At 45.6% G+C, this 15,834-nt stretch overlaps 2 protein-coding genes across 2 annotated transcripts; one reads left to right on the top strand and one right to left on the bottom strand.

Moving 5' to 3' along the window:
• Positions 1-1,520: 1,520 nt before the first annotated feature.
• trim105 (tripartite motif containing 105) lies at positions 1,521-8,045 on the bottom strand. Its single transcript, XM_053879214.1, has 7 exons — positions 7,928-8,045; positions 7,268-7,586; positions 6,542-6,637; positions 5,115-5,348; positions 4,841-4,854; positions 4,637-4,752; positions 1,521-3,178 (listed from the first exon to the last, which is right to left on the bottom strand). The coding sequence occupies exons 2-7, from the start codon at positions 7,559-7,561 to the stop codon at positions 2,619-2,621; spliced, it is 1,314 nt and encodes a 437-aa protein (XP_053735189.1). The 5' UTR covers positions 7,562-7,586; positions 7,928-8,045; the 3' UTR covers positions 1,521-2,618.
• Positions 8,046-14,096: 6,051 nt separating this feature from the next.
• Positions 14,097-15,206, top strand: npy7r (neuropeptide Y receptor Y7). Its single transcript, XM_053879906.1, has one exon. It carries the CDS (start codon positions 14,097-14,099, stop codon positions 15,204-15,206), a length of 1,110 nt encoding a protein of 369 aa, XP_053735881.1.
• The last annotated feature ends 628 nt before the right edge of the window (positions 15,207-15,834 follow it).

The following is a 15,834-nucleotide window of genomic DNA, read 5'->3' as shown; positions in this document are numbered from 1 at the left end:
AGAAATATAGCTTTTTTTTTTTTTTTTTTTAAAAAAGGAGAATAGTATCAGGCATTATTTACAACAAAAAATATATTTTAATTTAATTTAATTTAATCTGTTTGCTTTTGTTCAGGGATGTTTTTCGCCACACAGTAGTCAGGGTTTCCACTACTCTGACTGTACAGTGGTAGCTCGGTTTTTGAACGTTCCGGAACAAATCGGAGTCCGAACAAAAACATTCAGAGCTGGACACGCACCGGGCACCTCTTCGCTTCTGGAGAGACCTCACTCACTCGGCAACCCCTCCCACATGCAGCGGCCACACACATAGAGGAACAGCGCACCTGCAGTAGACACTCTACATTCACTCCTACAAAAGACTATTTTAAGGCTTGGAACGCATTATTTCTCTTTCCATTCATTGTAATGGGAAAAATCGATTCAGATTTCAAACAAATCGCTTCTCGAACGGCCGTCTGGAACGGATTGTGGTCGAGAACTGAGGTTCCACTGTAGTTGAAATTCTTATAAAACTGAAATTCTTATACAAATATTTTCAAGACATTAAAAGAGCTGTAGTTTAAATCATGATTCATTGTGCTATTGTCAAACTGAACATAATAAACAATATTTTGTTATTTAAATGTATGTATGGGTCCATCATTTGATTCAGTAATATACCAAAAATCATTCAAATTGAAAAATGTGGCTTCTTGTGGCAAATATTCTTATACGATTAAACTGTGATTAATTGAGATTAATTAATCACAGATTCTCTAATTAACTAGATTTTTTTTTAGTCGAATCCCACCCCGAATTAAAATTAGTCAACATTTGCTGAAAAACGGAGACATTTGAATTCAGAATAACTCTTACTGCGATCGTTAATATTCCTTGATTCCCACGCAAGATGCGGCAAATGGATGGTTTCCTGCAAACGACGACCGTTGTACACGCGCAGTGACGGTGTGATAATCCCTGCGGCTCCGGAGAAACAACAGAAGAGTCAAGGACTTGGCCTTGAGATGCCAGCGCCCCATCCGGACCATCTTCCATGTCAGGAAACACATGAGCGGCTCCGGCAGGAAGGATGTCAGAACTCGCCCACGAGTCCTGCGCCGGACCAAGCAGCGCGCGCTCCAACCCAACTCTCGGTTTTTATGCGTTGCTCTGCGGCTCTGAGAGACAAGATGAAGACTTTGGAATCATGGTTGAACCTCAGACTGGAGTTGCGTCTGGACTCGGCGTGATGTAACGTGAGGCGCTTGACACTTGTGAGTTACATCTCGCGCCGACACGCAGTTGACCCGAGGAGAACCTTCACTCCCCGTTTGGCAGCGGCGCGCATTTTTAACTCTTGAGAAAGAAGATTTGGCTCCGTGTTGCCGTGTTGAGGTTCAGCGAGTTTGTCAGGGATTTCCAAAAAGTAGCGCCATAATCGATAAGACGCGTTCAAATACACCACTAGTGGGTGGGAAAATAGCTTAAAAAAAAAATTCAATTCTGTGAATTGAAAATGTGTATTGACAAGAAAAACATCATTCATCAAGTCACATGTCGTCTGAAAATGTAACACAAAAATAAGGTCTATAATAAGGAAAATAATTTTTGCAGACAAACTCCATTATATATGATTGACAGCCGATTTTCTCTGTTCAGTGTCAGTTAATGAAAAGGCTTGAACAGGCTTTTGCTGCATATTTTGTGTCGTATATTTCAAGTGGCATTAAGTGAGTCATGCCTGATCACAGTATTAATGGCCGTCACCAGTTGTTTGGGGAAAGTGTATTCACACAGAAGCAAATATTCCACTGGTATTTCAGTCCATTTTGCGCCACTTAATTCTTGAGCTGAAGAGTTGCCGGAGCATTTCATCAATTTATCGTGGATTTCTATTAAAGAAAATTGAATGAAACTGTGATAAAAAGTCTTGGAGGGCGACAGAGAAACGTGATGATGAGACGCCTGTGACCTCCATAATGAAAAACATGTCGCCTTCCTCGGCGCAGCTCATTGTGCCACTCTTCCATCAGCAGAGGTCGTCCTGCCTCGACGGGCCGCATCACCGCTGTCGCTCTGTTTATCCGACCTCCGACCCGGCGGGAGGAAACAGGACGCCTGCCCTGCGGTGTGTTCGGGAAGATAGCGAGTGGGCTGCCTCTTCCAGTCCAGATGTGCTCGCCGCCGTGTGCCGTGATTTTGCCGGCTCACGGCACATCGGCACGCTCCTCTTTGATGAGGCTTAATAACATCCTTGATGGTGTCAAGTGAGGTCCTGTAAACGTTCGATGGCACAGCTGGAGAGAAGAATGAGGCAGCTTTGGATCCAGCTTTATTTTGGTCATCGCATCAGCGCGTCTCAGTACTGTTTCATTGATCCCACTTCCTTTACAGACTACGCATGCAAACAAGGTGTCAGTTATTGATGGATTCATCCGAGCGTGTGCAGAACTAGAACTAAATAGATTCATCTCAGAGTCGCGTCACCAAAGAGTGCCACAATGAATGTAATCAGATTTGACCCACTAGTGCTGAAAGCAGGTAGGTTTTTTTATCTGAATGAACTGAGCTAAAGTGCAGATATAAATCCGAGAGGCGGCTCATCTCCCCCCCTCTCACCAAGTGTTGCCGGCGCTTCACTCGGACAGAGCGACTGGAGGATAGTGGAGCAGCTGGATGGGCTGCGACTTCTGCCCGCTGCCACTGATGCAGGGACTGAAGAAGGGCATGGCCTTCTCTCTGGGGCCGTCGCTGAAGCAGTACAGCAAACTCATGTCGTCAGCATTGTAGAAGCACACGCGCCTCCTGTCGCAGTCCAGGAAAACGCCGATCCTCTTCGGGCAGGAGGCCAGCTGCAGCCGGGTCCACGGCTGGGTGCCGGCCGAGTACTCGTTTTTGTTCCGCAGTCGCAGCGTCCAGTAGCCGCTTTCGGGGCTGAGCTTGATCCGGGCTCGTCTGTCCACCGACTCCGAGGCCACGCCCAGGTCCCACTTGTGTTTCCGGCCCACCTCCACCTCCCAGTAGTGCCGGCCGGACTGGAATCCCTGAGCGGCCAGAACGTTGACGCACTGGAGGAAGCGCTTGCCGTCGTCTTTGTGGACCACTGTTCCTTCGCACTCGACCGCAAGCTTTTTATCTCTTGAGACAAAAATACTGGGGTGAGCGGTGTCAGCATCGAAGGTCAGTGGAGACGGACCTGTGGGGGGACAGAAACAGCTTTACTCCACGGTAACAAAGACTCCTGAAGACCTTGTATTCTTACACGACTTCCCATCAAGGGTTGCCAGAGCAAGTCACAGCTGCCACCTTTACTCGTCTCCACCCTCCTCCTCCGTCACAACTATCCTCTCCGCCTCCTACTTTACTGCATCCACAACCCTCTCCACGCCACTTCCTCCTCTGCCTTTACCTCAGACACATCAAAAACCTCAGCCTATTCCGACTGACCATTGGAGATATTTTAGAGAAACGGCAAACTAGTGGCAGGTGGATGAGGCGTCATGACACAGTGTCCTGATGTTCAGAGGCCACCAGATGGCACTGTAAAAATAGCATCTAGCATAATTTCTAAACCAACAGCGGCATCTAGTGACCTCTGAAAATCAGGACAGTTTCATCGACCCTGCATTGCTGTTTCATGACACCTCATCCACCCATCACCAAGTAAAATCATAATACAAAAAACCACAATTCCACACTTTTTTTATCACAGCAGACTGGTCTACGTTTCACCGGGGTGTGTGAAGTCGCCACTTTGAACCGTCAGATAAGGCCTCTGCACGTTTGTGTGCTTGGCACGTGGGAATCACTGACCACGATGAATCCACAATTCAAGTACGACTCCTGCTATTGTCTGTTAAAGACTTTCTTCTTCATGGAAGAGAATTTCTCAGTAATTTTTCAAAATAAAAGTTTATTCAAAATAAAAAAATCATTCAAAGTCTGATAACACTTCAAACTGAACTAATTACTGATTTCTTGTGTAGCCAGTACCAATTGAGGAAATGAGACTATAATACAAACAGGAAAATGTGACTGTGGCTGGTAGACATTTTGGATTTGTCTGTTGTACCTAACAGAAAGCCTTGATCAGTAGGACACTTTGACGTACAGCTCCAGGGAAGAGAAGCCTTCAGAGGCTTTTAAGAGAAAATTCTGCACATTTTTATTGGCATCCTTCTTTTTCCTGAAGCCAACAGATACTGTACACCACAGCAGTGTTGCAGTACTCCAGAATGGTCCTGCCCTTGAGGCCACGGGTCATATTGTCTTGATCTCAGAACTGGTGGAATTCTGCCTCATTCAGTCAAGACCAGACTGAGGGTGTTTTTTCTTGATTAAATTCTGGACCAACTGGGCCGTTTGTTTTTGAAAAGCACCACCCGATCGCTGCCTTTTAATAAACCCATTGACCTGTGTGCGTGTCAAGCAAGCTCCGAATGCTACGTTCATGTGACCAATAATGACCACCCCACACTCTTTGAGTCGACCTGTGTGAGTTAACACAGAAATAAAAGCATGCTTCCTCCATATTCTCCTTGACAGGCGTCACGGCACAAAGCACGGTGCCACCTCTGTGACAGCAGTGTTCCATTCCCAACTCAAACACGTCAAAGCACCTCAAACTAATCTGAATGTTGAGAAAAGCCAATACCTGGCCTCAAGGACTTGAACATCTTCCTCCACGCTATGTACTGTATCGGAGCTGCAAACTTGTTGACCAAGGAATTTGGGTCGAACTCTGGAGGAGCAGCCACCTGTGAACAGCTTCTGCGAGGACAGAGAAATGCAGTTGAGTTTTACTCCGCTGAGGTCAATTTACTAGAAACTGTGGACAGTAATGAAGCAGAGCACTGACCTTTGCTGTGGGAGCTGGGCAGAGGGGAGAAATGAAAAAGAAATGAATGAGTCAGTTGGGTTTAAAAAGCAGACAAACTTCAGACTGAGGTTGAGAGTGAGTGCAACTTGACTGAAGCCTTCAGCTCAGGGGAGGCCACATGGCTATACTGCCAGTGTTGTGAAGGGCCATCAAGCCAAACATACTTGATTATTTGAAGGCAGAAATACTTTTTCACGGCCAGTTTTAGCGCGGCACACAGATACCGGGTCGGACTCGGACTGCACTGTTCTACCTCGATCAGAACTGAATTTTTCGCTGCAGCACAGGTCTGTTCCAGCTCCGCTATGTTCTCCTCCAACTCTGTCACGGCCCTCTGGACTGCCTCGATGTGGCCACGGACCTTCTCCAGCTCCTCTTCCTGCTCGCTCTGAAGCTGCTCCAACATCCTGGACTCCTCCTCCCGCAGGATCTGGTGAAGGCCTCGGAACTCCCCGGAGACGTGAGCCTGAAGCTCTGCGCCCACTCTCTGGGGAGGAAAAGGTTGAAGTTCAGAGGAGTCCAGTCTGCTCTCTGTGGATAACCAGACTTTTCCCTGGCTCACCAAATGGACCATACTCAAGACATTTACGACCACACTACAGTCTGTGTCATCCAACGTTCCTTGATAATTCAAAGTATTACGGGATTACGTGATGAAATGTACTGAATATCCATTACAGCACATGATTATATAATATAATGTGTGCAGTGCCATCTGAGGCTGATGAGCTCAGCAGCTGCAATCAAAACCATTCAACAAGTGAGTCAAGACGCCGCTCCTGATGAAGACCGTCGGTCCACACAGCACTCGACAGGTTTATTATGTCGCCTGACCTCAGACAAGTCAGCTGCTCCTGCTAATCCTCAGCCACTTTCAAACGGAATGTGAGCCGGCGAAGATAAAACCAAACAATATTTCACTTCAAAATAACCTCAAATAGAAAGTGGAACTACGGAAATATTCAGCAGCAGAATCCACTCAACACCATGGCATACAGTTCAGCGTAGACTTAAGACTTTCAATTTCAATTCTCAAGTAAAAAAAGCCTTTCAGAAATGGCATTTTGGGTTTAAAATGAATCCCAATGAGTTCACAGACAAATGTCAGCTAAAGCCATGGGGCAGAATAGCAATCCACTCACACATGCCACGCCTGAGCTCCCAGGTAAGAATTTTTTTTCTACCAAAATAAGTCCAATTACTTCCCTCATTTCACATTTTAGCAGGCAAAAGACCTTTTCCCTAACTCTACCACAACTTAAGGCTTGGCCAGGATAGCTCCGCATCTTTAGTCAAAAATAAAGGAGTCCCAGTCAAATCTCTGCGTTTCATGTCTCACGTCTCTGAGGTCAGAGGGATACAAACATCACGCATGTTCCATTTCTACCGGGACACAACTTGACCAACAGCCGTCTTGCCAGTTTGAGCAGGTGCCCAAACAGAGCAGGACTTGGACTCCCAAGGAACTCTACTGTCGACCGTGGAATACTGATACCTACAGGACCCACTGAATAAACAGCATGTTTACAGAGTGATGCGTTTCCTGGTGATCATCTCTGAACTTTAACCCTCTTATCTTCCATCTGTCTCACATACTTCTGACATGTCGCGGCAAACAGCAGTTAGCATGAACAACAGCAGTCTTATCTGTTAAGTGGCAGCTTCTCGAGCGCACTTTACCTTTATGGCTTCCATCTTCTCTTTGTTTCTCTGAATCGTGTTGATAAAATCCTGCTTTCTCAGTAGATGATTTTTCAAGTCTTCTTTCAGTTGTTTCTGTGCAGCAAGCGTAAAAATAAACACCAAAAACATTGAACATCAAGGGACAAATGAAACAGCCGGAAGCCACAATGACTCACAGCCTTGTTTCCCTCTTAAGGAGCTCCAAGTAAGAAAACAAGACTGGAAGATTACTCTTTTTCATCCATAGAAGTACCTTTCGTCATCAGTTTTTGAAGCTTATGTGATTATACACAACTGTATCTTTCATTTCCAACGTTCCCATTACACTTTCAAAGCAGACATTTGTTCGATTACTCGCAATGTGAACATGAAGCCCTGCAGGAAACTGCAAAGCCACTGATTGACAATTACATATGAACCTAATAATTAAGAAATGCCTTTTTAATTTACCACTTAAACAGGAAAACCTTGAAATTAAAAGGTTTAAAGTTGAACTGAGAAAGTGAGAACTAGTCGATAAAAAGTACAGGTTGAGTGTGTTTTTATTGGATTAAATGGACTAAAATCTACATTTATAAACATCATTGTTTTTCCTGGGGAAATAGTTATACTAGATATCCTTTATGACTTCCTGACTCTTACAGGAAACATTATTGTTGTTTCACAAACCAAAATAATGACACAGTCACTGTTATCAGTCATACGACAACATAAGGCTCTGACCTCCAGATTTTTCATGTAGGTGTCAGATGTGGTGGTCCTTATCTTCTCCACCATGGCGGTCACAATATAGTTGGTGTGAAACTGCTTGGTCCTGAAAACCTTCCGGCACTGCGGACACGTCACGGGCCCTTGGGCTCCGCGCCAGTACCTGGATATGCACGACTTGCAGAAGTGGTGCATGCAGGCCAGCATGACGGGCTCGCGGAAGAGGTCGCAGCAGATGACACATGTCAGGTCTTCTTTCAGGCTGCCTTTGTTGGGGGGCGCAGGCGGAGCACAATCGACAGCAGCCATAACCTGGTAGACACACGTGACCGAGCTGGGACACAAACAACGCACCATTGTCAAAGATACAGTCACGTGTAATCCTTCAAGTCATGTACGAGGAGCCGTCTACATCTACTTTTAAACCTCTCTGGACACTCGGAAAGCTAATAATGTTGTGAATAAATGTGAGCAGGATTTCATTTTAAGCGAAAACTTAAATTCACATTCTATCTTTAAGAGCTACTGGTTTGTTTGCTGTGACGAAGTGAAAGTTGCTCGTCGACTCGACTGTAAACATGCCGCACTGACTGCCAGGAAACCCTGCTAACATAGAAAACACACCGCGGGGCAGTCGAACAGAACATTTGACATTAGCTTGAGAATCAGACATACTTGCCGCTGGTCCTATTCTTCGTAAAAGTACACGTAAACTTCGTCCAACGTCTTTGCTATCGGTAGCATTCCACTTGTCAGGAGGGGGAGGCTGGTGGAACAGGATGTTACGACAAAGTGCGCATGCGTAGACGGAAACCTGTCGTCTGATTGGCTCATATTTCATCCAATCCAAACATTAAGTCAAGTTCCCGCCTTTCGCTGCGGAGTTGAACGTCGTATGTTTATTTTTGATTGGCATTTTACAGACACAGAATCATGGGAAATGAATGTACATTTAATTAACAACAACCTTTGAATAATTATACTAATGTATTATTGTTGTTGTTGTTATAGACTCCTCCTTGTGTTGCATTCACATCTATGGAAATATCAATCATATGTAAAGAACATACATAAAGCTTAATGTATTGATTAATTGGTTCATATTCAAGTTCAAACTTTATTTATCTCTTCATTTGTTTATTGTTTTGACTTGTCTCGTCAAAGATCAATTCATCTCGAGAGACCCTCAAGACCTCACATGGCGTTTCGCCCCACTTTAATCCTGAAGACCTGTTTTTGAATGCTGGGCCCCTGAGATCACTGAGAGAAAAAGGACAGTCAGATTTGTGGAGAGCCAAAATCACAACACAGAAAGAGCATCAAGTTTGTCCCCGATGGGATTTCATCTTCCCTGCTCTCAGATCTCTGCACACTTCTGTGATACAGAAGTTTATTTTTAGCGCACCTAGATGCATATTCTTCACTTGTCAGACGGGAGGTCACTGAGTCTATCTGCTGTTGACATGCTAATTAGCTAGCAGGGAGGCGGCGTGTGCTGACATCAAACACATTGGAGCATTGTTGACATTGCCTGTGCAATATTAATCTGAGGTCATTGTTTGCGAGGCCAGCATGGTACAACGCATCGTCCGTTGTAATATGATCATATCTTGTGTTGTCGTCGATTCCCTCACTTACCGTATAGTGACAGAAACACTGAGGTGGGAAGCATATGGGTGACAACATGTCGTGTTCATAGGTGTTTTATTATGTATATGTATTTATTGCCTCCACAAGAACATGTGGAGGTGAAGGATGACACAAAGGACAAATGACTGCTGGAAGTCAGTCGACAAGCTCATGATACAGTGGGAACAGTGGTCAATTTTCGCCGACAAACAACCATGACACAGGCAGGTAATGGATCTGACATTTACCTTTTGCCCTGCTCTGAAATGCAATTCCATCAATGCGTCCAGTAATGAATCAGGCACGTCAAACTGTCCACTGCTGTAGAGTACATTGACGACTGAATGGACTCATAAAGGCCCATTTTCAGCGTAAAAACTATCTGATCATAAGGAGATCAGTAGGGTGAGCTCATGGAGTAGAAGCCGTTTCTGCATTCTGGCCAAGTATTTTTGTGGATTCAGAGAAGCCAGGCTTCATTAGCATCAATAAAACCCAAATTCCATGTGTCATTTAATTCTGTCATCACATTGATTCAAAGGCCTGTTTGACACATATGTTTGATCTTCTCTCTGGGTTCTAAGCTCCATAACCACATCATACTGGGAAAGCGACAGATGTGGCCAGAGCATCCAAATTCATCAGCAGCAGACAGTAAGTCCAGTCCCGGTGTGTTGCGTGTAGCGACAGCAGGACGCCTGGGATCTTGTCAGCAGATCCGTGGCACCAGCTCTCAGAAGAGCTGTGATCAGAGGAAGACCCCTTGACCAAAGTAGTCTATTCATGAAGGCTCATTAAACTGAGTGATATGCAGCAGGTTGGAGGCTCAGCTTCAGCACTTTTCTGTCGTTACAGAGCGCAGCTCCGAACAAACAGTGGCCTAGCAAACTACAATCAATACAACGCCATTCAAATGACAAAGAGAATAAAGAAAACACGGTGCAAACTTGTTCTTTCTCACCTCATCATCCTGTCTTGATGGCTTCAACTGAAAAGAACCCGTCTTCTCGGCAACAACCCAGAACCGCACAACAGCCACTTACAGACAAACAAGCTGGAAAAAAACAAGCGTTTGCAGGTGAAGCGAGATTGACGGATGGACTCTGGAGAAGGTTCTGGTAATTGTGGAGATAAACTGGAGCAAACAACAGCCTTGCCCGATCAATAAGACTAATCTCAGTCCTTAAGTCGATGAGTGCTCCAATTATTGCTCCTGGCAATCTGTGCTTCTCTAGTGACTCTTCTCTTTCATTGTTTTCCTGACCGGGATTATATTTCCCTCACTCGTGAACAAATGACAAGGCAGGTGAACCCTCCACTGAAAATCTAATGTAACAAACAGCCTTAATCTGGAGGAGAAATAAAACATATATGAATTTACTGCAATTTAAATTCTACTCTAACGACAGCAGAAAGTTAAAAGAGCTTCGAGGCTATTATTTATTCATTTATTTATTCAGTTTTTCTCCTGAGATATCATAAATTCTACACATTTTTCATCATTAGATGGTTTATAAAGTTACACTGCTCTGTCAGAGTTTGAGATGGATAGATGGATGGATGGCTGGATGGCTGGATGGATGAATGGATGATGGATGGGTGAATGAATGGATGATGGATAGGTAGATGGATAGGTGGATGGATGGATAGGTGAATGGATGAATGGATGGACAGGTAGATGATAGATGGATGATGGATAGGTGGATGGATGATGCATAGGTAGATGGATGGATGGATGATGGATAAGTGAATGGATGAATGAAAGGATGGATAATGATAGGTTGATGGGTGAATGGATGGATGGATGGATGATCGATGGATGGATGGGTGGATGGATGATGGATAGGTGGATGGATGGATGAATGAATGGAAGATGGATAGGTAGATGGATGGATGGATGATGGATAGGTGGATGGATGAATGGATGGATGGATGGATGGATGCATAGGTGGATGGATGGATGGATGAATGAATGAATGGATGGATGGATGGATGGATGGATGGATGGATGGATGGATGGATGCATAGGTGGATGGATGGATGAATGAATGAATGAATGGATGATGATCGGTAGATGGATGATGGATACGTGGATGGATGAATGGATGGATGGATGATGTATAGGTGGATGGACAGGTGGATGGATGAATGAATGAATGGAAGATGGATAGGTAGATGGAGGGATGGATGGATGCATAGGTGGATGGATGGATGAATGAATGAATGAATGGATGATGGATACGTGGATGGATGAAGTATAGGTAGATGGATGGATGGATGGAGGATGGATGGATGATGGCTGGATTGATGGCTAGATAGATAGATGGATGGATGGATGAATAGATGGATGAATAGATAGATAGATGGGTGCATCAGGACCAGAGACTCATCTGCCCTACAGATCAGGATAATGGCAGGCAACTGGCTGTAATGCAAATGAAAACGTGATGATTCAGCAGTTTGAGCGACAGTAGCCTTTCTGTTGTCCGGCCATGTGCATCAACGAGTCCCGGTCTCTGGTGACTCTCACTGGTTCACTGCGTTTCCATCCTTGGATCACTGACCTGCACAGGACTGTTTGACATTGTGTGTACATCTGAAACAGTCAACACGTGCGCGAGGTGCGGATTGAACCCTGCGGATGAGGAGATTTGCCTATTATATGGTGCTGTGGTGCTTGGTGGTCAACTCTGTGTGGTTGGAGTCAGTACAGTGGCCACACCTGATGGTACTTTTTACAGCCATTACCAAGTTCAGTGACACCTATAAACAACCCCCAGCAGGTCAGAACCAAGTGAGTTCACACATAAGCGTATAATGTTCCGTTAATATAAGAGCAGCGCTGACCCAGACTCACGCTGAGCGCGGAACCTGCCCAGTCGAGCCACAAGATGCGCACCGGTGCTCCAGCCGGGGAGGAGCCAGGGCTTCTCGCTCCTGTTTGACGCCAGTCTGCCATGAAAACGAGGAGGTAAAGGGGACAAGGTAGGTTCGTCGCGATGATTATATACTTGATTTGGATTGACATCTCCGTTCACATCGATTCGTTTGTGCGCGGATGAAGCGCAATGCTTCCGCTCTCTTGGCCGCGCAACTGTTTCCGAATGAGAACCGATGTCGGCTCAAACTGTTGCACGTGCATTCATATGCGCTCTTCAGCGGAGAATTCTGGACGTGAGGTGTTCGGAGCGCGACTGTTCGCGCACTGATCCGCGAGTTTAACGAATGGAGAGGAATTACGCACGAACGAAGGAACGACGTCTGGAGACTGGAGCCGCTCTGTGGATGCGACCGAAACCACAATTGTAGCTCGACTGGAAGGATAAAAATGGTATTATGTTTTAGTGGGAAGCAGAAGAGGAAAAGTCATGCGCGTGAGTCAGGCCGTGCATCTTTACTGCCATCCATCATCGTTAACATCGGAGCTGATGTGTTGACACGGTGTTTTACGTGTCATTCCAATTCTGCGGGATGATGAACGATGACTGTTGTCGAAGTTTCTTGTTGGTGCCTAATTCTGTTTTAGCTTTGTGCATGAAAGGAAACGCATGACGCGTCAGCAGGATTCAGAACAGCTCTCCTTATCTGGTCCTGCACGATAAACATCAGAGCATCTGGGGCTTCTTCTGCTGTGTAATATGTTCTCCAGGTGGGCTGCAACGGGCTCCATAGAGGACGGCATGTTATTTTAACTCATCTTATACATAATGTACATTGCTACTGTGTTCGAATGTCTTGCCTTGATATTTATTTATAAGCCCAGAATCCATATTCCCCATTTTTCTTAGTTCAGCCATGTACTAATAATGTTCTCTCTGGAAAAGATTGCATTTCGGCCTGCTTTACATTCGGCTAAATCACGATCGAAAGAGATAGCGTACATTCAAACTTTCATTTCCTGGTTGTATGGTTTTAAGCAATCTGTATCTGGAGTGACTGCAAGGAGGAGGTGAAAGAGAAGTGGGAGAGAAGAAGAATGGAAGTCAGTGAGAGGAAGGAAGGAGGGATGTGGTGAAGAAGAGAGTGCAGGAGAGGCGGAGTTAGCTGAAGAGTGAATGGAATAACCTGTTGTCTGCACTTCAGATTCATCATGCCTAAATTGTCTTTGTTTTTTTTGCGCAGCAGTTGGGCTTTTTCAATGGCCACATACAATACAACTGGCAGTCACGAAGTTTAATCTGTTACTTTCGAAGACGATACACCAGATCCCACTTGTGAAGCGGTTGATAAGTGGCATGTCTTTATTTGCGGGGAGCAGTTGAGCTGGCCATCTCTAGACTCCCTTTTTTTTTACTAGACAACTGCGCCAACACACCGTAGATGATCTCTCTCCCTCAGTAAGTTTCCATTTTGGCATCAAAGTGTTCAGTGAATTGCCAATCGAATGGAGCAAGTTCAAATTACATTTTAACGCTAAGAAGAAGAGTGAAGTCATAATCAAGGAGAGGAAACTTGAAGAATAAAGGGTTGAGTTTTCACAGAAGTATGCAATGCTCCCAAGGGCAACTCAAGAGGGAACAATTCAAATAAAGCATTCAAAACGCTCTTATGTGAGAGCACGGAAGCGCTGCAGTCATTCCGATGGAAAATGGTCAAGACGCAGACTCAGGCTATATATATATATATATATATATATATATATGGGATAGTAGTATGTGTATACATACTACTATATGGGATCGGAGTTTTTCTCTCACAGCTTGGCACGTTTGTTATGTATATGGTACTATATTCAGCCAGCCATGTGTAGATAGAGAGGAACAAACTCATTTACGTTGATGCTCTTTAACGTCTGGATTCCATTTGTCGGCTGCTCAGAGGATTTGTCACCTGCGCACCTCTCTTATCATCATCTTCTCTTCTGTCGCTTCATATTGGACTGGCATTTCAGCAGCCCGACCCTTTTCTGCTCTGCGTGAAGGAGACTATCATATTCCATCCGTTTAATTATAATGCCCAGAAATTCATTAGCGCCTTCCATTGTGATGCTGTGAGAAAAAGCCTGTAACCAGATTAAATAGTTTCTAGTGAACCGCTCCCGTTAGACCTCCTCCTGTCTCATAAAGGACACAAAGAAAGCCTTTGTGTTGAGGTTTGGAAGGGGTTTGTTCTCCGCAAAAGAAATCCCTTGAAAGCTTTGGTCACTGTCATCGTAATCTGGACTGTGAGCTTCTATTGCCCAAGGTATGTCACTTCCTTTTCGTCACCAGATACCATGAGCCCTCCAGACATGTCCAACAGCAGCGGAGAGGGAGACTCCGCTGACCCAGAGCGGTGGCTCCTCCTCAATGACAGCCAGCATCTGCACGGGTTTCACAGCGACGTCACCAAGCACGTTGGGGTGCAGGTCACTCTGATCACCGCCTACTCCCTCATCATCCTCCTGGGCCTGACAGGAAACTCTCTGGTCCTCTACATGATCGTGCGCTACAGAACCATGAGGACCGTCACCAACTTCTTCATCGCGAACCTGGCGCTGGCTGACCTGCTGGTGGACACGCTCTGCCTTCCCTTCACGCTCATCTACACGCTGCTGGACGAGTGGAAGTTTGGCGCGCTGCTGTGCCACATGGTGCCGTTCGCCCAGGCGCTGAGCGTGCACGTGTCCGTCCTGACTCTGACCGTCATCGCGCTGGACAGATACCGCTGCATCGTCTTCCACCTGGGCCACCGCCTCAGCTGGCACGCCAGCTTCCTCATCATGGCGCTGACGTGGAGCTTGTCGGCAGTGCTCGCCGCTCCCTTGGCCATCTTCAGAGAGTACCGCCATGAGCAGTTCCCACCCATCAACCTGGACATTGCCGTCTGCTCAGAGAGGTGGCCCCACGGCACCAGCAGGGACGGGGTCATCTACAGCCTGTCCATGCTTCTCCTGCAGTACATCATCCCTTTAGCTGTCATCAGCTACGCTTATGTCTGCATCTGGGTCAAACTCAAGAACCATGTCAGCCCATCCAACCGCAATGACAACATCACTCGCCGCAAAAACACCACCAAGATGTTGGTCCTGATGGTGGTGGTCTTTGCCTTCTGCTGGCTTCCGTTCCATGTGTTCCAGCTCGCCAGTGACCTGGACTTGGTCCTCATATTTGAGGAGTACAAACTCATGTACACGGTGTTTCACATCGTGGCCATGTGCTCCACCTTTACAAACCCTCTCCTGTATGGATGGATGAATAAGAACTACAGGAACGGCTTCCTCATGGTGTTTCGCTGCGAGGATAAACCGGACGCTTTTCACCCCGAGGGCTCCTTTCGGACTCGGTCCTTCAGAGGCATGACTCTGAATGGGCGCAACGGTGGACACCCACCGACGGCTGTGTGAGATTCACAGCCTTTCAGACTGTCATTTGTCTTGTACTGTTCTGTAGAGATGGGTAGATGGGGTGTCATGGATCGGGTTTTCAGAGGCCACCTGTCTGCTGTAATCCGATTGCATTTCTTTCTCCTCTGAAAATGACTACACCGTTTCGCCAAACTTGCACGACACCTCTCTACCCATCACTACTGTGGTGCATTACATTGACTTGAAAAATATTGATGGAAAAGAACAATGCTTTTAAATTAAAAACCTTACAATGATCATTCTTTTTTGGATCACTACAATGTAATCTGACGTGATCAGAAGGTTATTTTTCATTGAGAAAAAACAGTGACCATGTACATGACTTCCAGTGAATGTAATTATGCCTTTGATTTTCATCGTCTCTGCGGCTGGAAAGGACTTGAAGCTTCGCATGTTGTGATCTTTGAAACCAATGGTCACTTCTTTTGTAACAGTCAGTGATGTTAAATATCTTGGTCGAATGTTCGTCTCGATGTGCTGAAGGTGTGGGCTCTTGTGAGTTTATTTAGGTCCATGGTGTCATGTGCTTCTTGTGTGGCCAGATCACTTTGACTAATGTGATCCATTGCAAATGTCAAGCATCATGAATATGACAGAAACAACTGGA

This window comes from Synchiropus splendidus, chromosome 11 (genome assembly GCF_027744825.2).
Source record: "Synchiropus splendidus isolate RoL2022-P1 chromosome 11, RoL_Sspl_1.0, whole genome shotgun sequence".
Classification (NCBI taxonomy): Eukaryota; Metazoa; Chordata; class Actinopteri; order Syngnathiformes; family Callionymidae; genus Synchiropus; species Synchiropus splendidus.
Note: the sequence above shows the minus strand (reverse complement) of the source record. Positions and strands in the feature narration are given on the sequence as shown.